At 40.3% G+C, this 26,308-nt stretch overlaps 3 protein-coding genes across 3 annotated transcripts in view; all 3 read right to left on the bottom strand.

The window, feature by feature from the left end:
- LOC120571354 (chromobox protein homolog 1-like) overlaps positions 1-4,788 on the bottom strand; it is a 91,570-nt gene extending 86,782 nt beyond the window's left edge. The window contains exon 1 of the mRNA XM_039820261.1: positions 4,371-4,788. The gene's annotated coding sequence lies outside the window, so the exon portion shown is untranslated. The remainder of the gene's footprint in view (positions 1-4,370) is intronic.
- The window catches only part of LOC120544669 (chromo domain-containing protein cec-1-like), a 148,801-nt gene that overhangs the window by 7,359 nt on the left and 115,134 nt on the right, over positions 1-26,308 (bottom strand). The window contains exon 4 of the mRNA XM_039778594.1: positions 17,607-17,775. Coding sequence (XP_039634528.1) covers positions 17,607-17,775 — 169 coding nt within the window. The remainder of the gene's footprint in view (positions 1-17,606; positions 17,776-26,308) is intronic.
- On the bottom strand, positions 13,802-15,746 carry LOC120544522 (zinc finger protein 239-like). The gene is given in 3 exon segments (XM_039778341.1): positions 13,802-14,528; positions 14,530-15,358; positions 15,736-15,746. Coding segments are annotated over 3 exon segments (1,038 nt in total). The 3' UTR covers positions 13,802-14,330.

A 26,308-nucleotide genomic window follows, 5' to 3' on the forward strand; every position in this document is an offset into this window, starting at 1 on the left:
TGCAGCCACTGACCAAGCGGGAGTGAGAATGGGTCAAATTAAAAAAGTAAAACTGTTCCACTTCCTTTCTCGCTACACAATGACCTCGGAGTAGTTTGGAGAAAACAGCATTATATTAAACTGTGAATAAATCTAAACAACTGCACAACAAAAGGTCAACATTTCTTTAAAGTAAATTCACTCAAAGCATTTCAGGAAAAAGGAAACTCAATAAAAAGTGATTTTGCCGACACTAGATATCAGTCCAAAGCTCCCCACTATATGTGATTAAAGTGCTGCGAGCTGTAAGTTCACCACTTCTACAGAAGGCAGAAGATGACGTCATCTCGGAGACAGCTGTCTTCCTGTCTCACTCAGACTCCGTTGTTTAGGTGGGCTAACTTACACTAACAACTTTACTGTCCTCAATCTGAACTCGGTGCAGATCAAACACCAGAACTCTGGTCCGCTTGGAAACGGGGTCCCAGTTCAGGTGGGAAGGCGATCCGACCCAAACACAGGAAGTGGACCAAAAACAGAGCATTTACTAGCCTGCAGTTTCAACCTTTCCCACAGTTTACAGACTTAAATATCTGGTTTAAGGGATGAGAACTTTCAGATCCATATGTAATGCGTGTGCAGGTTAGTTCCAGTGGTGTAGTCTAGAGGTCGACCGATTCATCGGTTTTGCTGATTAATCGGCACCGATAGTTGATTGGTGGAACTATTGTTATCGGCAAAAATCCATACCGATAGTTTTTTCTGGTTGCGTCCGTTGCTGGAGCGGCTGAGAAGCGCACACTATCATTCATTACACAGTACTGAGAGCTGAGAAGGGTCTGCTGGCATCATGCATTACAATAGCGGCCTCTAGAGGCGAAATAAAAACTATCACTGATGCCTCAAGTTGTTTATTTTCGAGACGTGTTACACATGTTAGGCTGCACGGAGAGCACATGCTGTGTGGAGAAAGCTGACATCAGATGCGCGTTTAAAGCATCGACAGCCAAAATGTATATATACAGTAGGCTACATTTTGTCATATCATTATAAAGTTATTAATTTGTTGAATAGATGCTGCATTAGTAGAGAAAGAACAGCACAACAGTATGTTTGTTTGCTTTCGAGGCTGAGATGACGCTAAACATTAGTGAGTAGGCTAACTTACCTCAAGCGGTTAAAACACTGACAAAAATAAACGCAAGTCCGACCCAAATGGATCGTCCACGATCCCAAACGGCACCTCTGATTCATATTTAGTTAAACGTAGAGACTTACTGATTTCTGCAGCTAAAAGCTAACGAATTAGCCGTCACAGGGGTGTCTTTGGTGTCTTTCTAGCCTTTACAGGTGATTTTCTATCCAGCCTGGAACTTGTGCCTTTTTTCAGGGTTGTTGAGCATTAAATCCAAACTGTTACATCCAAGATTTATCCACTTGATGTCCATAATTCATCACATTTTCAACCAATGGGAAGGCAGGTCCGTCACACATTACGCCTTATATGGGCATCCAAGCGAGAACAGAAAGTATATAGTGGGAAAGATAGATCCCTCCAGGTCAGAGATTGTCTGTTACCGTTCTAAACCATTCTAAGAGAAGAATGCCGTCACTGTTTTGAGATTTGGCATACATTTGGGCCTTTTTTGAAGAAATGTAAATAGTTTGTCCTGCTCATTATGTTTATTTTTGCACTGAATGACTCCATATAGGAGAACTGTTTTAGACAACACACATGCTTGTGTAGCATCGCTGTGAGTGTATCAATTCTAAATACTATCGGTCGATTAATCGGTTATCTGCAAATACGGCCCAACCTAGCTATCGGTATCGGCATGCGCGGAGATTGCGGGGGGGCAGGGGGAGCACTGCCCCCCCTGGTAGCTGAAACGGGTAATTGCATTGTTTCAAAAATGAGTGGAATAATTACTTCTGACATAACCAGATATTTTATAAATACTTTAAAAACACAAAACAACTAAATGGGGATAGATAATACATCTGATTTCATATACTGCTTTAGTAAAAATAATATTTTTTCAGGGCTCTGCCTCTCACCTGAGACTATTGTCGACGCATATGCAGGACGCAAAAAACAATAATTTGTTGCACTAGTCGGGACATCTTACCGTGCCAACGTTACAATAAAGGTTGCCTAAATGCCATGTATATAAATTTGCTGTCAGCTTACTAATTGAATGCGCGTTTTGTGTAGATTTGGACTTTGATACGTTTTATTCCACTTTGTTTAAATGGCGAAGTTCACCTCGTTCACCTGTTTGGAGCTGACTGGTGAATATGACGCGCGTATAGGCGTTGCTGGATACACCGTGACTCTGTTTGTGAATCTACTGATCGCTGTGGATGACTTGTTTTCATGTCCTTGGATTACGGCAAAATACTGATCTTTTTTCTTAACGTGTCTTAACGTTTTATGGTGCGACTGCGCTTGGTTTCTGCGTTTGGAGAGGCATCTCAACAGACTGGAGGTCCAACACTGATTGTTCACTGTTAACCTCCATGTTAGTTGAATTTAAGTGTCGGGGCATTCTGCCACCGTCTGTCTATTCCGTGTCCCACGGGCGTCAGTTTGGTTTGAAATGTGCTGGGGACAGAGAAGCATTCAGAGGTACATTTCCAGAAGTGCTGGGTACAATGACGCATACGTTTTTTTTTCTTTCGCGCAGGTCAGGTTTAATGTACGTAAACAATGACCAATGATTACCAAATTTCTCTCTAATATTGCTCCTCATAACCACGGAAAACTGTCAAAAAATAGAACCCAAAGTCCAATTATTATGGACGTTATCTGACATTTAGCGTTTCTGCTTCACATTTTCAGCAGGGCAGCGGAGCAGCTGTTAGTTGACTCCCAACGGTTCTCATGGGCTTTATAAGTCCTAACATGAAAAAGCTTAACGTGGTTTAATATACTTAACGATCAATCATCACCACATTTCTGGTTAGATTTTTTGACAGTTTTCAGTGGTTATGAGGAGCAATATGAGCGAAATTTGGTGATTATTGTTTAGGTACAAGCTTTTTCCTCGCCATAGCCTGTCAAGTTCTTTTGACAGGCATAAGTGTTCATTTCAAGATATGGCCATGATAAATTTGGTGATCGTTGTTGAGGTGCATTAAACCACGTTAAGCTTTTTCACGTTTCACGTTAAGCAGAACAGACAGCGTTGTGAACAGAGGAGCGTGCAGCCTGCGCAGCAGCAGAGCGGCTGTGTCTGTGCCTGCCCTGTGGGGACAGAGATTGTTGTGGATTTTTTGCATCTGTCGCTCAAGAATTATATGTCTTATGGACTTCTTTTTTAACTAAATTTAGCTTGAGGTTTTAAATTGTTACAATGTAAATTCAAATCTGCTTAAAAAAATAAACATATGTTTATTTAGCATGTTTGTTTTGTCCATATGTGATCGTGCTGTGTTCCCCAGGTCTCAGTTGCTACAATGAGTTTTTTTTTTTTTTTGCCCCCCCCCCCTGGCTCGAATGTCAAACTCCGCCTACAGACTTAAATATCTGGTTTAAGGGATGAGAACTTTCAGATCCATATGTAATGCGTGTGCAGGTTAGTTCCAGTGGTGTAGTCTACGTGATACGCAGGAATACGCAGTACACCCACTAAGAAAGCTCCAGGATTTCCATATACCCACTTAAAAATGCCCAATGATACGCAACAACATACTTTCCATTATATTTTTGATATATTCTGAATTGTCATCTGTTATTTTCTTCTTAGCATAGGCTAAATAAAGGTATTTCCACCATAAATTGGTGCATTAAACCGTATCCAAATGCTACAAAAATGCAGTTGCTGACGCTCAAAACTTCCCTGGGGGAGGACACCCAGACCCCCCCCACTATAATCACATGCCCTCTCTCCAACCTCCCCAGACTCCTCTGGCTCTCCCTCTTCCTGCTCCTCAACACCTTCATTTGTTTCTCTCCCTTTTTGGTTTCCTGGGGCTAAAAAGGACGCTATGTCCCTTCCTCGTTTCATGACAACTATTAGAAGAAGAAAAAACGGAGGGGCATGCATTACATTTCGTTTCCTAACCATCCCTCCCTACTTAACACGGGCAGATAGTTTACTTGTTGATTACTTTCAACTAAATTTTCGCACCCCAAGATGGATGAAGTCCCGTGGTTAACATCCCAGCATTGTGTAGTCCTAGCAACGAGACTAACATTTGGATATTCGCTTCTGCTTCGATGAGTTTGTTTAGATATGATTAAGTTTCTAAACATATCGAGAGCAGACATTTCCAAACTTGATTTCATTCTCAGTGTGAGGAACAAAAGGAACCCGGCTATGTGCAACAACAACAACAACAACAACAACAACAACAAGTCCCTTCCGAGATGAAATGGTTGATCTTACCAACAGGAGAACTCGGAGCTCCTCTGCTCTCTCCAAGAGGAGTTGCTGTCTCATTCACCGAGCACCACCACACGCTGCACGCTAAATAACTATTAACGTTAGTTGATATCTGTAGTATCGTAGACTGTATGTAACGTTAGTCTGTTTAACGTTAGACTATCGTAGGACTCAATGATGCCTTCAAGTGGACGGAACAGCTGCTGAGATGCTAACAGTGTAGCTAGCTAGGTTAGCATTTGCTACCAGCGTCCTCCTGATGTTCTTTCAACGCTTTCAGTGTTGGAGCCTGAAGAAGTCCGACATCTGTACAGACAGCTGCATAGTGCTATCTAATAAAGTTATATCTGCGGTGAGTTACACTGACGTTACCACTGGAGACTAATGGGTCAAGTCACCCACTGAATGCTCTAGGCTAGTGTTTGGGTGCGCAGCTCTAATTTACCCGTGTAGAAAGTTGCGTCGCACATTAGTTCCGCCTTTGGCGCTATTATATTGGCTGAACATGAGCATGTTAGTCTCATTAACATGTACATTAAAATAATAATAATTCTAAATAGGAATACTTACTAAAACTTAATTAAAGAACATAAAACATAGATTTTCCTGCATCAACAAAATCCATAGAGTCAGTCCTGTCACGTCACGATCAGTCCTATCATACATCACATTATGATATAAAAATTTACTATTTAAGAAATTATTCATGAATTAATCTCTTTAAATGTGTAAATACAAATGTGTGCTTACCATCCACTAAAATTAACCACAAAGTCACATATTTCTTATATGAGTTACAAAACCATGTCAGATACAATCAGGGACATGTGATCAATAAGAAAATGCTATTTGTATCAAAGAAAGTCATAAGGAAACCTTTCTAACATTTAGAAATGTATCTGTGACAGGGCCTGACATTTTAGGGGTGAAAAATGTCTTTTATTCAGGCATAGAGACTTGCTGAGATGGCACGATATGCGTTTCTCATAGCTTAACATGTCCTTCATATGGCTTAATGTTCAGATAAAAAAAAAAATCTTTTTCCTTCCATGATTTTTAGAAGTGGAAATATACCTTTCTGGTAGACTGTCCCATTCACCTGAGTGTGTGTGTGTGTGTGTGTGTGTGTGTGCAGGTTTACGTGGAGCTCTGTCTTCTTAAAACCGTTCTTATACTGTCTATGTTTAAAATTTAAAAACAATTTCATGGTTATTAAATATTATAAAACATAGAGAATAAATAGATACCAAATGTTCCAACAACAATCACCACTCTTGTTTGGTTGAAATAAACCCTTAATTCACCCATTTACATGTGGAGATATGCTGGCTCTATACACGCTAAAAGTCCTGATTATTTACATGGAGTCTGGTGGAAATATGCTGGCTCTATACACACTAAAAGTCCTGATTATTTACATGGAGTCTGGTGGAGATATGCTGGCTCTATACTCACTAAAAGTCCTGATTATTTACATGGAGTCTGGTGGAAATGTGCTGGCTCTATACACACTAAAAGTCCTGATTATTTACATGGAGTCTGGTGGAAATGTGCTGGCTCTATACACACTAAAAGTCCTGATTATTTACATGGAGTCTGGTGGAGTTTGGTGATGGTGATTTCGGGGCTGTTTCATGTTAAACTAAAAGGATCTTACTCTTTAACTAAAAGCTCTATCTCTGTAGGGATCCTTTCCATAATGTTGTCAGACACTTAGAATAATAATCTGAGTCTGTCAGGGGCAACAACAGAACTTTTAGTGGAATTTAAACACAGACACAACAGGAAGAATAAATCCATCAAATCAAGTCACAAATAATCAGCATGCGGCCTTGTTTTATTTCATTCATTTTGCATTGAGTTGTTCCACATTGCCAGACATTTAAAACAATTCAATCATTGAGGTTATTCTACAAGTCAGATGAATAAATCAGCTGTTTACTATCTGACCTGATCTGTTTCCTGCTGCTCCATCATTCTTTAGTGTCCTCTGGAAACAGTTTGCTTTCTATTTTCTGACTTTGTATGACATCATCAGTTCTTTGCTTTCAGTCTGAACACACCTCAACAGGTTTAAAACCACATTCAGTCACAGAAAATAAAAACCGGGAAGATAACATGTCAGAAGATTATTAAATGAAAAGTTCACACTTCTCTCTCTCGCTCTTTGTGTGTGTCTCTCTCTCTGTCACTCTCTCTCTCTCTAACAACATAATGAACAGATGATACATAGGGTGTTGTGTAGGGGTGTGACAACACTCGCTCACGAGACAAGACGAGACACGAGATTGGGGTCACGAGAACGAGACGCGATTTTAACACTAATTTAAAGAAAACTTCAGTTAAGAAATATGACTGGGAAAAATAGTCTTTACTCAGAGAACCAAGGTTACAAGCTAGGGGTGTGACGAGACGCTTACTCCACGAGACGAAACACATCACGGATTGGGTTCATGAGAACGACGAGATTTCTCGTCGAGTTGAAAAGTTGTCGCTCGAGGCGATGTGATGTCAGCGTGATGGAGTGTGGAATTACTATTGAAAATCCCCCTGCCACTTTTAAATCATTTGTGTGGCAACATTTTGGTTTTCCTGCAGAAATAATGAACGGCGAAAGAGTGACAGACAAGACGAACACAATATGTAAACATTGTAAAAAAAAAAAACCCCGAAAAAAACCCCTTCCCCCCCCCCCCCCCCCCCCACCCCACCAAAACCCCCCCCCCCCCCCCCCCCCCCCCCCCACCACTCTTTTTTATTTTGTATTTTTTCTTTTTTTTTTTTTTTTTTTTTTTTTTTTTGTTTTTCTGTCACTCTTTCACTCTTTTCACCTCGACGAGAAATCTCGTCACGTTTTAATCTCGCAAGATCTCGTAAAACTTGTCACACCCTTAGTGTTGTGAATATGTTACATTTGTCATAAATTGTAACACTGTTTTCCTCCCAAAATATGTATCTGTGTGTTAAATATCATTTTTGGATAACTCTCTTATCAATACATTACGGTAATAGTGTTGGTTGTTATATTTGAGGTATTACAGTTTCTCATACTGCATGTATGCCATGTATGCCAGTTCACTTGTGTGGGATGATGGAGACGGATGAACAGAGCCGTGAACATGTATGGAATAAATAACGATAGATAGAAAACAAACGCTCCGCTTAAACTTTCACGTCAAGTTCAAGTCAGTTAACTTCCCATTAAACATTAGACGTCTGATGGACGTGCAGATCATGTCTAAATTGCGTCCGTCGGTCCAGACCAATTCTTGACGTCTACACGACGTGCAAACTAGGTCTGCTATTTGAACGTCTAACAATGACCCCATTTGGACGTCAATATGCAGTTCAACATTTGAACGTCAGACTAGGTAACTTTTTTGGACGTCATGTGGACATCTTAAACATGTGTGGGAAATTGACATTTATTAATGTAATATTGTTTATTTATGACAAATAACATTGTTGTCAACAATATGATTAATGAATATGAATATGATGATTTGTGATTAAACATTATTTGTTATACATTATTTATTTATTGAGTACATTATATTTTGTTATTTTACATATTCCTGTTTTCCCTCTACTGGTTTATTTCATTTTATTTTAACACCCCCATCCATGTTTTTCACAAATCACACCCTTCACACACATTTTATACTTTTTAATCCTCAATTCAAACTGCAAAGTAAAATATTGTTGAGGAGTCATTCTGCAGCAAAAATTGCCAAAAAGTGATCGTAGCTCCTAGCTTGTGTTTGAACGGTTGTTTCTGAAGAGAAGATGAGAGCGAGCAAACAAAACCCATGTTCATGTCTTAATCATCAAATCATCAATGAACGGCCTATTTTAGAACTGTTTTCATATATAGGGCGCACCGGATTATAAGGCGCATAGAATAGAAGATACTACAGTCAAACGTTTGACTGGGGTTGCGTTATGTTACTAGATGCTAAAGGGAATGTCAACAAAACAGTCAGATAAAGTCAAACTTTATTAAGCGTTCTGACAACTCCGTTCACTCCCATGGTAACGTTGTTCAAACGTTAATGTGCATATTAACAATATCTCCCAGCCTTGCTCACTCTTCTCCCAAACGTGGAGGGGAACTTTTCCCTGATTCAGTAAACACGTAGTAAAAGAAACAGTCTGTTACCACTAAATCAAATGTTAGTGCATAACTCAACACAGTTGAGACTGATATATCAGCCCAGGCATCCACGATCCGTTGGCAGATAGTGGCGAAAGTCGCCCGCCGCTGTCTCCCCGTCTCGGTGAACGTGTGTTAACCTTCTGTCATCCACTGCTCCCACGCAGCTCGCAGTCTAGCTTTGAACGCCCTGTTGACACCAATATCTAGCAGCTGGAGTTCTTTAGTTAATCCACCCTGAATGACGGCAAACTCCGAATTAGTTTGCTTCACTTGTTTTTTGACAGCATCGGTGATATGGAGTCGTAGATCAATAGACGGAGCTGTGTGCAAGCGGTGCGGCTTTGTAGTTTACCAGTCGTACTGAAACATTTTGTTATTATTACATTTTTTTATTGGTTTTTCATACTGAAACATATTGACAGAGCGCCTTGAGAGTATGGATCAACCAATTAACCAATTGATCTATATATAAGGCGCTCCGGATTATAAGGCGCACTGTCGTTTTTGAGAAAAAAAATTAAAGGCTTTTAAGTGCGCCTTAGGGCCGGGACACATATAGCCGACGGCCGACCGTTGACAGAAAACCCCATCGATATGATCAGTCACGTCCCCGAGCCCACCGAACTACAGAGGAGCAACTAACGGAGCAGACTGTTGCTCAGCAACAAGCGCAGATCGATAGAGTTCAGTGGCGCAGATATTTCATACAATGTTAGTATTATTCATATTTTAAAGACATTCATATTACAGAAGTTTCCACTTTTGCTAATTTTTTGCAGAACTTCACCTTCTTCTTCACATTGAAGTCTGCAATTCAGTGTAGTGACAGCTTTTCAGAAAACCTTTCAATATTCCACTTTAGTATCATACATGTTTGGTGTTATTTAACATGTTAAAGAAATGTAAACTAATTAATACTATTCCAACTTTTCCAACTATTCTTACTGCTTCACCTTCTTTCGCATTAAAGCCAGTAATCTAGGAAATGCATTTTGTCGTTACTTTTCAGATGAGTTTTTACCCTTCCTTCATGTTTGTGATAAACTGAAGTATGATGTCATAAGAGTGTCATAAAAAAGAATAAACGTGTAAAATAAGAAGAAACTAAATGTCAAAGTTCAATTCAGTTTATTTAAGAAGAGGACAGATTAAATTAATAAAACAAAATGATTATACATGGGTTAAACATCTTATTTCTAAGCTAGTGACAGTCTTCTGATTTAAGCCTTGATACAATTTAAACAGGTGAGTTATATAAACATTATATAGCTTCATAGACCAAAACTGTTTTTTTGTACCAGGCTGTAAACATTTATATATTTCTGATGTAAAGTCTGGATTTTTACACATGGGGGTCTATGGGGAATGACACGAGGAACTGTTCAGTGACACACATAACAAACATCGTTTTCAGCATCTTACTGAGATATTAATAATCACTCAAACAAAACATACATAACCTGACACAAGCTAGCATTAGCTCAATTCAGTATCAGGAGAGGCTATTAACTTACTGCTAGCTTAAAAGAAAGATTAATGTTACTTTTTGTGATATTGAATTCAACACTTTAGTATAATATTGTAAAACACATTTTTCATCCGTGAAATGTTATTCCATGTTGCTTAGTTTAGCCTTTCTTTCACATGAACATCCAAAAGCAGTACAACTATCTTTTTCTGAGTCTTTAAGATCAGTTGTCTGTCCCAAGATGGCGGCGGCACAGACACAGTTTAAACACATTAACTGTTCAAGTCATTTTTTAAGCAGCAGCAGCAGCCATGTTCTGATTAAAGGGGTGATAGAATGATTATATAGGGTATTTCACACTGTTCCTTATGGTCTCCTAATGGGGTATGTAACATTGGTTGGGCTGAAAATGGCCTGGTTGATATTTTACTGGCCCTTATGCATCCCTGTGTTTTGGCCCTATTTGTAACAAGAGCTTTTCTTCCAAATATGGTATGGTCATGAATATTTAGATGAGCTGCACGCTGATTGGTTGAGCGACTTGCCATACGCAGACATTAGAGACGCGCGCTGATTGGTTGAGCGAATCCCCAATACACATGCATTAGAGAAGCGACAGAATCTCATATTCCAGACACTGCAATGTTTCATTACCAAATTCACTTCTGAGACTTTTTTAAGCGAGAAATCAACAATATAAAGCTGAAATATGGGCCATTTTACAAAAATTGATGGCCAATTGCAAATTTGGTAAGACGTGTCGGACTTTAGGAGCTCCACACAGTCTGACGAGAAAGCGGCAGCCTGCTGGGCTCCATACCCAGTGCAAAGTCACCCTTTGTGGATACTGCACTACGGGGCTCCGGCCAGCTGCCAGCATAACTAATATATTTACGTTTTTTTTTTTTTCCCCCCTTATAAAAAAAAAATCCCCCAATTTTTCTTTAAAACCCCCCTTTTTCTTTTTTTTTTTTATTTTTTTTTTTTATTAATTTTTTTTTTTTATATAATAATTTTTTTTTTTTTCCCTTCTCTACAAAAAAAAAAAAAAAAAAAACAAAATACCCACTACCCCCATAACAAATTTTTTTTATATTTTTTTTTTTCTTTCCCCCCCCCTCCCCCCCCCCCCCCCCCCCTCCCTAAACACCCCCCCAGTTGTGTCCGATTTGATTTTAAAGGCATTTTTATGAACGCTAGCAGCGTCTTTGTAGGAGAGCAGCTGCTTGCTATATGTCCCATTCATTACAATGGGGAAATACCGCAGCTAGCTAGCTATACTTTTGCCATAACTAAATTATATTTACAGTTTGAATTTCGTCACGCCACTTATATAACATCATTCCCCAATGTATTATAAAGCTAACCGTTGTGTCCGATTAGATTTTAAGGCATTTTTATGAACGCGAGGCATCTTTGTAGGAAAGCAGCTGCTTGCTATATGTCCCATTCATTACAATGGGGAAATACCGCAGCTAGCTAGCTACACTTTTGCCATAACTAAATTATATTTACAGTTTGAATTTCGTCACGGCATGAATATTACAGGTTCCTCAAGGTCTTACAAAGCTTAGCTAACACTTGTCCTATTTCGGATTTCAATTGAATGTATTTTTGTGAATGTCAGAGTTAGGAGGAGGCGAGATAGCTCTCATTGATGGACTCCATCTCACTGCGGCTCTATCAATGAGACTCGCGGACAAGAGGCGTTTATTTCCCCGATTGTTTGTTTAAATAACTTAACACACATACCCATTATAAGATTAACTGGAACCTGCGGGCTGCGGTAAAAGATTGCGGGCGTAACAAGCTCGCTGACACTGCGGTCAGGGCGGCGATGTAGCAACCCAGGCAGCACCAACACCGGCACTAAACTCCGACACACAGTCGGAGAAAATTTGCAATTAGCCATCCTTTTTCGTAAAGCGGCCCATATCTGAGCTTTATATGGTTGATTTCTCGCATAAAAAAGTTTCAGAAGTGAATTTTGTAATGGAATAACAGAGATCTGCGTGACCTAGCTAGATTCAGAAGACTACCTGATCTCAGGTCAGTTGTGTAGCCTATGTAAATGTCGGGTGTGACCGTTCTCTTAATACACCCATGGGCTGACAAAGGTTCCGGTTTTTGGGAGGTTGACGTCAACATCCTGCTTTGTTGGGATTCGCCCGTTTTCAGCGGCAGTTTCAAAATATGAGATTTTCATAGTAAAGGGGTGTCAATGGGACTTTGAGCTTCTACGTATGTCCTATTTACCCACCGAACTGTCGTTATTCAACTAGGACAGGGTAAAATCGGTTTTGCATTCTATCACCCCTTTAAAGCTGGTCAGTTATGAAAGTTTGCTTATTTTTTCATCTAAAGTGACAATAAACTGAATATTTCAGCAATTTGACATCACCTTAGTAAACAGTGATGGGGATTTTTGTAAATTGTATTTACAAGGTGATTAATTAAGAACAGTGTTGGGAGTAACGGTGTTTAAGTATAACGGCGTTACTAACGGCATTACTTTTTCAGTAACGGAGTAATCTAATTCATTACTTTTCCCATCGTTGCAACGCCGTTATCGTTACTGAGAATGTAAAGTGGCGCGTTACTACAATTTGGTTGAATGAAGCGCGAGGTGCACATCAGCGGGGGGGGGATGATGACACCGTTGCAAATGCGATGATGATTCACTGGGTGGGCGGATACGCGGATATCCTGCTCACGCTGTCTCACTGCACGCTCTGACTACCAGTAAACACAAGACAGCGACAATGGGAACGAGCCAGGGAAATTCAAAGGTAGTGTTCTTGAACTAGAAATACCGGCACCACTTCTCGCTCATTGAAATAGAAGTTATAGAACATAAAAAAATGACGTCAGTTACTTTGCTGAGTAACTAATTACCTTTACAATGTGGTAACTGAGTTACTAACTCAATTACTTTTTGGGAGAAGTAATTTGTAACTGTAACTAATTACTTTTTTAAAGTAAGATGACCAACACTGATTAAGAACAACAAATACTTCTTCGTTGTAGCTTTAGTTTAAAAGCGCTAGCAGTTGAACCCTGAACTCAGAATATTATATTACAGGAAAACAAATTTTGAGTAGAGGTCGACTGATTCATCGGTACCGATAGTTGATTGGTGGAACTATCGTTATCGGCAAGAATACATACCGATAGTTATTCCTGGTTGTGTCCCTTGCTGGAGCGCGGTCATTCATTACACAGTACTGAGAGCAGAGAAGGGTCTGCTGGTATCATGCATTACAATAGCGGCCTCACTGATGCCTCGTGTTGTTTATTTTCGATACGTGTTACTGCACGCTACACTGACATCAGATGCGCGTTTAAAGCATTGACAGCAAAAATTATGTATACAGTACATTTTGTCATATCATAAAGTTATTAATTTGTTGAATAGATGCTGCATTAGTAGAGAAAGAATAGCACAACAGTACGTTTGCTTTCGAGGCTGAGATGACGCTAAACATTAGTAGTCGGCTAACTTACCTCAAGCGGTTAAAGGAATACGCCACCGTTTGTTGAGAAACGATTATTCACCGTCTCCTCTATATTTATATAGGTGGGCAAATGCATTTTTGTCTCAGTACATGCACCGTCTTAGTCCGGTGGTGCCGTGGCTAGCTTAGCTTAGCTTAGCGTAATGAATGGAATCCTTTGTGACCGTGTAGCATGTCGTGAGTAAAAGTGACCCAACAACAACAAAAACAAAACCTAATTACTTCTTGTGGCCTGCGTATTCACAACGAGTAAATATAGCGATGCAGATTAAGACTAGATGATTTCCTAGGCAGATATTGACTTGGGACTATTGGGTGGAAGTAGACTACAGCCGAAGCACTGCTACTCGGGCACAGAGCTATCAGCAGCCAGCGGGGCTCTGCAGCCGGCGCAAAGTCACCCTTTCTGGGTTACCGTTTCACCGAAATGCCGCTGCCCTGACGAGACTTCTCTAATTCACAAAAATGGAATGGAATGTATGTCGAAAGTCTAGCCGCGATGTTTCTCCATTGGAATGAATGGCAAACAGAGCTATAGCTAGCTTCCTCCTAACACCTCTCCAGGTCACAAAAATTGATTAAATTGTAATCGGTCAAAAACATTAGCTTTGTAAGACCATAGAGTATGTGTTATATAAATGCCATGACGAAATTCAAAGTGTAAATACTATCGGTTGATTAATCAGTTATCGGCAAATACGGCCCAACCTAGCTATCGGTATCGGTCGACCTCTAATTTTGAGTGTAATAAATCCCTTCAAAAGGGATGGAGTGTGATGTGTAGTCCTAGGCAGGATAACGTACAAGCTGTTCAGAAGATAAAGTTACTGCTGGTCAGCCTTCAATGTGGAGAGAAGATCAGAAAATAACAACACAGCTATCAGGGCACGAGGAGGAGGCAGAGGGAAACAGCTTGGCTCGGAAACTTGTTCATAACGAGGCAGAGTGAAGGCGCTGGTGAGATTTAAGGTTACCACTCTGAGAAAAAGTTTTACCACATTGATCACACCAGTACGGCTTCTCTCCAGTGTGAACACGTCGGTGAAATTCAAGGCTATTGCTCTGTGAAAAAGTTTTACCACAAAGATCACAGCTGTACGGCTTCTCTCCAGTGTGAATGCGTTGATGTGATTTAAGGTGACTACTCACAGAAAATGTTTTCCCACATTGCTCACACCAGTACGGCTTCTCTCCAGTGTGAATGCGCTGGTGTTTTTTAAGACTACTACTCTGAGTAAAACTTTTCCCACATTGTTCACAGCTGTATGGCTTCTCTCCAGTGTGAATGTGCTGGTGAGATTTAAGGTCGCTAGGCTGAGTAAAACTTTTCCCACATTGATCACAGCTGTAAGGCTTCTCTCCAGTGTGAACACGTCGGTGCACTTCTAGGTTATCATTCCTAGAAAATGTTGTACCACATAGATCACAGCTGTGAGGTTTATCTCCAGTGTGAATGCGTTGATGTATTTTTAGGTTACTATGTCGTGTGAAAGCTGCCCCACATTGATCACAGCTATAAGGCTTCTCTCCAGTGTGAATGCGCTGGTGAGATTTAAGGCTACTGTTATGAGAAAAGGTTTTACCACATTGATCACAGCTGTAAGGCTTCTCTCCAGTGTGAATGTGTTGATGTATTTTTAGATTACTATGTCGTGTGAAAGCTGCCCCACATTGATCACAGCTATAAGGCTTCTCTACAGTGTGAATACGTTGATGTATTTTTAGGGTACTCCGTCGTGTGAAAGCTGCCCCACATTGATCACAGCTGTGTAAGTTGTCTCCAGTGTGAACTCTCTGATGAATCTTTAAATATCCAGATCTTGTGAAGGATTTGTCACAGTGTTGACAGTGGTGACGTTTGGGTCCCTCTCCTCCTCTCCGTTTCTATAGCAACACAAAGAGAGAGAGAGAGAGAGAGAGAGAGAGCGAGAGAAAGAGAGATAGAGAGAGAGTGTGTGAACAACCTTAAACCCTGGACTTGCTCACAATTTTCACTCTTCATACAATAATTTATGACAAAATTAAGGAAAATATGTGCCGTTGCAGACAAGTTATTACGGAAGCAAATGTACTTTTCATAACTTTTATAAGTTCAGAAATATTCTACATTTTTAAGGCAAGTTTCCCCATTCAAATGATTTGCAATTTAAAAACTAAAACATTTGCAAACTATTCAGTTTTACTTTCAATTACAAATTCAATGGGTTTAAACTTTAAAATATCACAAACCTTTCATACATTCTGGGTATTTTTCATCCTTCAAATCCCATTCAAACTTTTTGAAATACATACATCAATTTGATGTCAAAATAAAGGTAAAGTTCTTCTGGTTGCAGACATGTTACTAAAGAAGCCATTGGGCTCTTCTCAGTGTTTCCCACAGGTTGAGACTTTACTGGCGGTGGTGTGTGGCGCAGGATGTGATGGCGCGGTGCGTGATGGCTAGGTTAAGTAATAATGTGCTCAGTTGTATACCAGACAAAAGAAGGTGAAAACAATGACTACACAACATTATCAGATCATTTAGAAAGAAAAAACTATTTACATATTAAACAAATTAGACTAAAAGATGACACAGATACAGATGAAAATATTGCGACACTATGCAGCATCTGACACAATTTCAGGGTAGTTATTAGGGCTGCACGATATGAGGAAAATATGTGATATGCCGTAACGTTAAATATCACGATAATGATATAACTTGTGATAAATAAACAGATATTAAAACGTAGCCTACTCAGTTCTGCTGCTTTCAGTATTTCGCTAAAAAAACAACAAATTGCTCGTTAAACTTTAAACAAATGACAAAAAAGTGTAGCCATGATGTGCTTTGACACATTTTTTCTCCTGTTAAATCACATAAGACTAGGAATATCTGAAAAGAAATCTTGTTCATTAGGTTTGTTAGACCATTTTGTCCATGTTTTGGGGTTCCTAAACATAGCCTACTGTTCTGTACTATACAGGCAAGGAGAACTGAAGGCTTGATTAGCAATCATTAGCTCTGATTAACAGTTAGCTCCGGTTAGCTAGCTCCGTTATAAAGACATAAAGCGGAGGAGCCTGCCGCAGAGAGGGGTAACAACCAGAAGAATTACAGCCACTAGAGCCAGTCCTTTCCTTAGGATGTGCCATTTCTGTGTCTGTAGCTATTGACGAGGAGAGAGGGGGGGGCAAGGTAGAGGATGGGGGTGTGGCCTTGACCAACTACCACTTTGCTTGTTTTAAAAGCCATGATGTCTCTCTCTCTGGGCGGGCAAAGCAGAGAAAGTGGAGGTAACCTTTCTTCTTATGACCTCACAAGGAGAAGATTCCAGATCGGCCCATCTGAACGTTCATTTTCTCAAAGGCAGAGCAGGATACCCAGGGCTCGGTTTACACCTATCACCATTTCTAGCCACTGGGGGACCATAGGCAGGCTGGGGGAACTCATATTAATGTTAAAAAACCTCATGAAGTGACATTTTCATGCCATGGGACCTTTACATAGTGTTAGGTAACCCCCCAGGTTTACAAAAATGGATTGTTGAAAAGTAACCAAATGGCTCAGAATTACATAAAATCAATGAGTTGTTAAAGTGGTATTGCACAACAGTAGAATTTATAAATCCAGGATAACCGATAAAGCGAGGCTTGACCTAGTCTGATCAGAGCATCCTGGCGTTCTGTGTTTCACAACGGCAAAGCCAGGCTGACGAGGAGAGACTAGGTCGAGTCAGAATGAGGAGGAATGACTAGACTGAACTGAAACCGTTATAATCATACCATCCAAGGATTAGGTTACTAATCTTTTGTACAAATTAACAGTTGTAGGTAGGGCTGCACAATATATCGTAAATGTTGCGTTAACTTGAAACGGTTAAACGTTGTCGTGCATTCAAAGTTATTGTAAAATACCCTTTTCTCATCTGTTTTTGTCATTTAACAGCATTTACTACAACATTTACTGGTGAAAAAAGTTATTATCATTATGTTATGATTAAATTTTTAATAAATAATTTAAATTCCTCCTTTTTTGCGCTGTAATAATATTCATTAATATTCAGATTAGATTTCTGGGACTCTTCAGTCTAGAGTAACCTCTTTCCTTTGCTCACCTCCTCCTTCTTCCTCTTGCTCCCTCGCTCCTCTGAGTCGCCCGAGGCCTCACTGACAACTTTCCTCTTGCCCTCCTTCTTCTTCTCCTCCTCCTTGTGTTTCTGCATGTACTCGGTGATAAGGTCGGGGCAGTCCAGGTTGTCTTGTGGCTCCCATGTGTTATCCTCACTGAAAAGGTGAGTGCAGACAGAAGAAAATCTCCTCAAGATTTGTTTTTAGGAAATACATTCTCACTCTAATTGCTAATTCGTATTATTCCTTTTTTCTATTGCCATTTTGTAAGGTTATTTGATGGATAAGAAGTGAACTGCCTGTCTGTCTGAAAAATAATGTACATTTCAGTATTTTACAAAAAGGCCTTTTTCAGGGAACAAGAAATGGGTTAACAATGTAAAGCTGTTCTGCAGCAATGGAGGTTGATCAAGCTTTGAAAGTTGGTGCTACCAATTCCCACAGGTGTTCCAACTTGTCTGGATTACTTACAACCCCTCTGTTTGTATAAAAGTATTGTTGGAACACACTGTGGTACCGTACCCTCGTGAGCATTATTTGAACAGTATTGTACTGCAGAAAGTAGTGTGTTGCTATAAAAATGGCGGGAAAAAGGCAATTAACAATGGAAGAGAGACAGACCATCATAACATTTAAGAATGTTGGTCTTTTCTACAGAGAAATTGTGAAGAACGTATATATATATATATATATATATATATATATATATATATATATATATATATATATATATTTTTTTTTTCATTCATAGTTTTGATGCCTTCAGCGAGAATCTACAATGTAAATAGTCATGAAAATAAAGAAACACATTGAATGAGAAGCTGTGTCCAAACTTTTGGCCTGTACTGTGTGTGTGTGTGTGTGTGTGTGTGTGTGTGTGTGTGTGTGTGTGTGTGTGTGTTGTATTATAGACTCATACTTACTCTGAGAACCCCTTCCATTTCAGCAGAAACTCTACTCTTCCCTTCACCACTCTGCGGTCCAAAACCACCTCCTCCTCCTCCTCCTCCTCCTCCTCCGCTGTGGCGGCTGCTGCAGAAAGTGGTGCAGGCTGCTCCTCCTCCTCAGCCTTTATGCCCTTCTTTCCTGCTCCGGTTGCCAGCTTGACGTCGGCTGAGGGCGCCTTTGGTAGACCCAAGGGAGAAACATGCAGAGATAATGATACAAGGGTTAGAAGAACTAATGGGACGTGGGAGTGAATTATAGTTTACAAACCTGCCATCCTTGAAAAACTTTTTTGAGTAGCAACTTACTGATTTATTGTCAGTAAGGAAAAATGTGCCATTAAATGTCAAATCTGTATATCCTAGAGTATCTTCGCTCCATCTTACCTGTGTGTGTGTGTGTGTGTGTGTGTGTGTGTGTGTGTGTGTGTGTGTGTGTGTGTGTGTGTGTGTGTGTGTGTGTGTGTGTGTGTGTGTGTGTGTGTGTGTGGGCTATTGCACATAACCAGGATAAGGGATTAAGCCGGGATATTCCTGTTATCCTGGATGAATTTAGCCTTGACTGGGTTTCACAAAAGCAGAGGCAGATAAGTTATAAGTTATTATATAGTTAAGTTCATATTGTTGTTAGAAGTTTGATGAATATATTACTGCTGTTGTTGAGATTATTAGAAAAGGCCGATGAAGTTGCCAAATGTGTTTTAAATGAAGTCAGTTACTAAGGGCAATATATAAAGTGCTGTACATGTGTGTTTCTATACCAACGCACCTTAAATTATTTTAGTTGATTTATTATTTTGTATTCTTTAATGACTACAATTTGGGAGGATTGGACATTTTTAAGAACATATCCTAATTGTACAATCCTCCCAAATTATAGTCTTAGTTCACTGGACCAGTAACTATATAGTGTAGACTACTGTACCTTCATGTAACAACAGGGAGAGGACACCGCAATGGTTTTTGACCTTATATTAAGCTGGGGGGGGGAATAACTGATGAAATATACTCTGTTACATTCAACTTTGCAGTGTGCATTATATTTATCACTTAAAGTGATGGTTCGGAGTAATTCACCCTAGGGTCCTTTGCACCATGACCTCGAGCCAAACACCCCCCCAGAAGCTTTTTTCACCTGGGTCGAACATTGGGAGAGTTAGCATAGAGTAGCGTAGAGTAGCGTTAGCCGCTGAATAGCTTAGCACGGGGCTAATGGACCCACGTTTGTATCCCTTAAATGACCTCACTAATAATGCCCGAAATGATACCAAAGGTCTACACTAGTACATATAGGTTATGCACTCATAAAACGATGGATTGGAAAGTTTGTAAGTACACCAGAAGTTTATGTAAATAACACTTGCCTGCTGGCTTCTGCTCTCTGCTGTTGTTGTTGCTGCTGTAAGACGAGTGCTTAGGGACATCTACAAATTACAACACCGAAAAGAGATGCAACAAAAATATTTTTTAATTTAACTTATTTTTTAAAGTAAGTGCTGTAATATAACTAGCAGGAGACAAGGAATAATTGAGGTAAGTTTGGAGATATTACCTTATTTAATCATTAAATTAATACATATATTTGTTGTATCTCTTTTCGGTGTAGTAATTTATAGACGGCCCTAAGCACTCGTCTAACTGCAGGTAGCAGCAGCAACAGCAACAGAGAGCAGAAGAGAGCAGGCAAGTGTTCATAAACTTCTGGTGTACTTACAAACTTTCCAATCCATCGTTTTATGAGAGCATAACCTATATATACTAGTGTAGACCTTTGGTATCATTTCGGGCATTATTAGTGGGGTCATTTAAGAGATACAAACGTGGGTCCATTAGCCCCACGCTAAGCTACTCAGCGGCTAACGCTACTCTACGCTAACTCGCCCAGTGTTAGACCCAGGTGAAAAAAGCTTCTGGGGGGGTGTTTGGCTCGAGGTCATGGTGCAAAGGACCCTAGGGTAAATTACTCCGAACCATCACTTTAATTATCTTTATAGTTTCTAGATTTTAGAGTCCAATGTCTTCAGTGTCTTTCTGTTCTATGTCCATATATACGAGGGAGCAAAGCATAATAATATGTAGAGAAGGAAACTCGGCCTCTGTAATAAAAAAACAAACAGTGAAAACAAGCGTGGCAGATAATAGCGGACTGAATGATGTATCTAAAAATATACATTTATGAACTACTGCTCTTAAAGGGATACTTCACCGATTTAGCATTCAGCTTTGTATCAGTAGAAACCCGATAGTATTTCTGAATGACCGTGCCTCCCTCCCTCATGTCCCCCTGAGACGAGAGATTTCTGCATTTGGGGCTTGGAAAAAAATCTTCTGATGACTTAAAATGACGATTTTTGCATCATTGGAAGATTTTTGGGCCAGAGGCAAAGGACTACAGCCAGTAGTAGGATCTACTTCCGTATGTTTTCAACACGCCACAGGGGGTTGGACTGCCGAGTCTGGCCGAGTAAATTGAACGACTCCAGCCACCTCCCACAACAATTATCTGCATTCAAACTACCGGACGTGTGTACCACCGGGATACATCGGAGAATATGGAGGAAACGTTATTACAGACGCAATACCTCGCACACTAGCGGAGCTTCGCCTGCACGGAGACCAGCAGTGTCGCTCAATGCCGCTAGCCGGCTAGGGGACATCCTCATCGGCTAGATGGAAAGCTAACGCTAGCTGTCCACCTGTCCCAGCCATCCTGCTTGCAAGTGTCTGCTCATTAAACAACAAGCTGGACTACATCCTCCTTCAACGAAACTCCAAACGTGAGTTCAGTGACTGCTGTGTTTTTGTTGGAAACATGCCTGAACAACAGTGTACCGGAACCGGGACTATCCAGCTACCAGGCTGCTCTCGCCGGCCCGTGGAGGTGGACTGGTGTAGAAATAAAATCCAACTAGCTACTTCTAACTGCTGGTGGAGCTTGTGACTGTTAAATGCCGACCATTCTACATTGCACGCTAATTCACGGCTGTGTTTATGCTCAGTGTTTACAGCCCACCAAGCGCTAATGCTAGTATGTGTTAGCTGAACTTTACGGAGCCTATAAAGTGTGTGTACTAAATGTAGCCTGTTTCGTATGTCGTTTTTATATGTCGTTGTTTTTATATATGTTAAATGTGTAACACAACTTGAGTCACGATGAAACGTTGTTTCGTGTATATGGTTGAAATGACAATAAAACACGCTTGAGTTGAGTTGAATGCCTCTGTCGGTCTGTCAAGCGGTAGGCGGGGCTTGGGAGTGGACTCAAAGCAACGAAGCAGGTGCATTCTGGGATTTGGTGTTTTTCATCCATATAAGACCAGAACACATTTTCTGGCTTTTCTCGGCCTAGAAGGCACCAATTTAAATTTTTTTTCACATTTCTACTACATAAGTGACCCACTTTAAAGATATATTCAGCTTTCCAGCGGTGAAATATTCCTTTAACTGAAACCATTCAATGAGTCACTTGTCATTTGTATAAACCAACAGTTGTACACTTTGCATTAAAAGCGAGCAGTGGAAGTTAATATGACTTAGGTCATTTATATTTTAGCCCATGAGAGAGAGAGAGAGAGAGAGAGAGAGAGAAACGGAGTGAAAGAGATATTTACGTATCATATTCTAGCGTTCTAGAAAATGGATCTTCATGGTAAATTTCCTGAGTAAGATTATATATTGTCTTATTACCCCTAGCTCCAACTGTTAATTTGTGCAAATGATTAGTAACCTAATCCTTGGATGGTATGATCATTTCAGTTCAGAGCAGTGGTCAGTAAATGTAGATTTTTAGGCTGCTTACACATTCAGTCGGTCCGTGATCGTCTGCCTCGCTTTCTCTCACTGTTTCATTACAGCGGTCGTGTTTTTTTTTTGTTTTTTTTTTTTACAAATGATGTGTTTCACGTTATCATACTTCCACAAGAAGCTGCTGCTCACTCTGTATGAAGTATGAACAATGTGTATTCTCCATTTTAGCATCAGTAAATCTGTGATCAACCTCGCGGTCTGGTAAGGAAAGCCGTGAACGCTCATCTATCTGAATTACATCAGCCTGACTTGACCTAGTCTCTCCTCCTCAGCCTGACTCGACCTAGTCTCTCCTCCTCATCCTGACTCGACCTAGTCTCTCCTCCTCAGCCTGACTTGGCCTTTGTGAAACGCACCAAGCCAGGCTGCACAGATTAGACTAGGTCAAACCTCGCTTCATCAGTTATCCTGGATTTATAAATTCTACTTTTGTGCGATACCCCCCTGAACACTGACGTGAACATGGCTGGTATCAGAGTCCCAGTCTGCTGCTTGTCTTCTGGGGACCTTGTTGCTCCGCTGCTCCTGGTTCTGGTTGTCCTCCTCCATTCCTCTCTTGTCCTGAAATCCAGCAGATGTCCACTGGGGCTGCTGGACTCACTCTGGATTCTGTTCAGTACAAATCAAAGCAAGCAGAGATATTCAGGAGCTGCTGTCTCCTCTCCTTTTCCTCACATCCACACACAACTAAAACAACAGTCGGCAAACTCAAAGCAGCGGCTGGAAAACTGTTCCATTTCCTTCCTCGCTACACAATGAACTCGGAGTAGTTCAAAAGTAAAAAAAAAATGTTTAGATTAAATTCACTCAGAGCATTTCAGGAAAAAGGAAACTCATAAAAAATTATTTTGCCGACACATATCAATGAAAAGCTACACACTATATCTTCCCGGTTCAGGTCCATTTACATATACCCACTTAAAAATGCCCAATGATACGCAACAACATACTTTCCATTATATTTTTGATATATTCTGAATTGTCATCTGTTATTTTCTTCTTAGCATAGGCTAAATAAAGGTATTTCCAGCATAAATTGGTGCATTAAACCGTATCCAAATGCAACAAAAATACAGTTGCTGTCGCTCAAAACTTCCCTGGGGGAAGACACCCAGACCCCCCTCCCCCCACCCTCTGGACTGCTTCCACCACGTGACGCTGCTCCCATTGTTCACCTTCCTCTAAAATATTAGAAACACTAAAGCAGAACCAGAAAAGCCAACACGGTAGAAATGTAGTGGAGCTTCATTATTTCGGAGAGTTTCCCTCTGATATTCTGTCCAATCAACAAGCAACTGCTTCCACCACGTGACGTGTGTTTCCACTGTTTGCTGCGTTTGATAAAGTGCAGTGTGACGCAAACCGAACCAAATGAAAAATGCAACAATGTTACAACTTCAGCCCCGAATCTCACCGAGCCCACCGAACTACAGAGGAGCAACTAACGGAGCAGACTGTTGCTCAGCAACGGACGTTCTGTTTACCTGAATCTTAGCAACAGCAGAATGGGAAGCTAACGCATGCGCAGCTCTGGCTTCTAGTCGCTTTGATAGCCGTGTAAAAGAACATAGCAACAGCAGAATGAGAAGCTAACGCATGCGCAGCTCTGGCTTCTATTCGCTTTGATAGCCGTGTAAAAGAACAGTTATTAAAGTGTTTACCTGAGTGAGTGTGTGCGGGTTTACCTGGAGCTCTGTCTTCTTAAAACCGTTCTTATACTGTCTATGTTTAAAACTCACTAATAAACAAAACAACTATCCCGCCAACAGCCCGAGATCACAGTGAAACAACGAGACTTCCGGTTTCCTCCAAGTCAGGGTTTTTCAGATTAAAGTTTAAAATGAAAGAAGGCCGCCACCTGGAGGTCAGGAGGGGAACAACAGATACACATTCAGTTCATTAATCAGTTAGTGGTGGACTGGAACTGAGGACATCTACTCAAGTACTGGACTTAACTCAAGGTACTTGTACTTTACTTGAGTATTAAATAATGTACAGCACTTAAATAATTAAAGCAATTTATAAGTATAGAGAGATAACTAAATATAATGTAAGCATTTAAATGTATGTTTCCACCAGACTCCATTTAAATAAAATAGCAATTTTATGATTATTAAACACACTTCATTTATAGTTGATAGAAAAATTAAAAATATATATCAACTGTTCCAACAACAATCACCACTCTGGTTTGGTTGAAATAAACCCTTAATTCACCCATTTACATGTGGAAATATGCTGGCTCTTTACACGCTAAAAGTCCTGACAATTTACATGTGGAAATATGCTGGCTCTGTAAACGCTAAAAGTGTCACGTCTGCCTCCGCTCTTATTGTGTTTTCTGTTTGTTTTCATGAACTTCCTGTTTTATTTTGCATCCACTGTGTGTCTTCATTCACTTCACTTGTCTTCCTGCCTTTGTTTGTTTCCCGCCGTTTTTGATTACCTGTCTCCGCCCTAATGTTATTCACCTGTGTCTGGTTGTCTTCCCCTCCCCCGTATATATATAATCACCTGTGTTCACTTGTTCTCTGCCAGATTGTTGTAGCTCCATGTTGACTCACTTTCCAGCGTTCCCTTGTTTTTGTTTTGTTTCCCCGTGTACCCTGACCTATTGCCTGTATCTTCGACCACGTTTACCTGCCTGTTGGATCTTGTTCTGGGAGCAATAAACCGATCACCTTTATCCTTGTTTCCTGAGTCATGCATTTGGGTCCGCCATTGCAGCCTGACAAAAAGTCCTTATTATTTACATGGAGTCTGGTGGAGATATGCTGGCTCTATACACGCTAAAAGTCCTGATTATTTACATGGAGTCTGGTGGAAATATGCTCTATACACGCTAAAAGTCCTGATTATTTACATGGAGTCTGGTGGAAATATGCTGGCTCTATACACGCTAAAAGTCCTGATTATTTACATGGAGTCTGGTGGAAATATGCTGGCTCTATACACGCTAAAAGTCCTGATTATTTACATGGAGTCTGGTGGAGTTTGGTGATGGTGATTTCGGGGCTGTTTCATGTTAAACTAAAAGGATCTTACTCTTTAACTAAAAGCTCTATCTCTGTAGGGATCCTTTCCATTATGTTGTCAGACACTTAGAATAATAATCTGAGTATGTCAGCAGCAACAACAGAACTTTTAGTGGATGGAAACTTTACCTTTTAATTAGGAGTTTAAACACAGACACAACAGGAAGAATAAATCCATCAAATCAAGTCACAAATAATCAGCATGTGGCCTTGTTTTATTTCATTCATTTTACATTTAGTTGTTCCACATTCCCAGAAATTTAAAACAATTCAATCATTGAGGTTATTCTATAAGTCAGATGAATAAATCAGCTGTTTACTCTCTGACCTGGTCTGTTTCCTGCTGCTCCATCATTCTTTAGTGTCCTCTGGAAACAGTTTGCTTTCTATTTTCTGACTTTGTATGACATCATCAGTGTCTTTGCTTTCAGTCTGAACACACCTCAACAGATTTAAAACCACATTCAGTCACAGAAAATACAAACAGGGAAGATAACATGTCAGAAGAAGATTATTAAATGAACAGTTCACATCTCTCTCTCTCTCTCTCTCCCTCTCTCTCTCATGTGACAGCATTTTGGAGCATTATTATGACCACATCTGTGTCTAAAACAGTTAGTTGTGATGCTCAGATTGATTTTACATTCACTTGGCTTCGGTACTGTCCAAAACTGCTGGAGTCTGTGATGAAGACTGAAGCTAAAAGTTCAGATATAATATTCACAAAGTCAACATGAATTAAAGTGGTTGGACTCCCAGTGTGTGTGTTGGTTGGCTGTCCCAGCTGATTTCTGCTGATTGGAAACATCTCCAACTTTTCATCCGACAACTGAAGAAGGAAAGTGAACCGACAGCAGCACCTGTCTGTCCATCAGTCACCTGGAGCGGGAGGGGGGGACACGC

Source organism: Perca fluviatilis, chromosome 2 (genome assembly GCF_010015445.1).
Source record: "Perca fluviatilis chromosome 2, GENO_Pfluv_1.0, whole genome shotgun sequence".
Classification (NCBI taxonomy): Eukaryota; Metazoa; Chordata; class Actinopteri; order Perciformes; family Percidae; genus Perca; species Perca fluviatilis.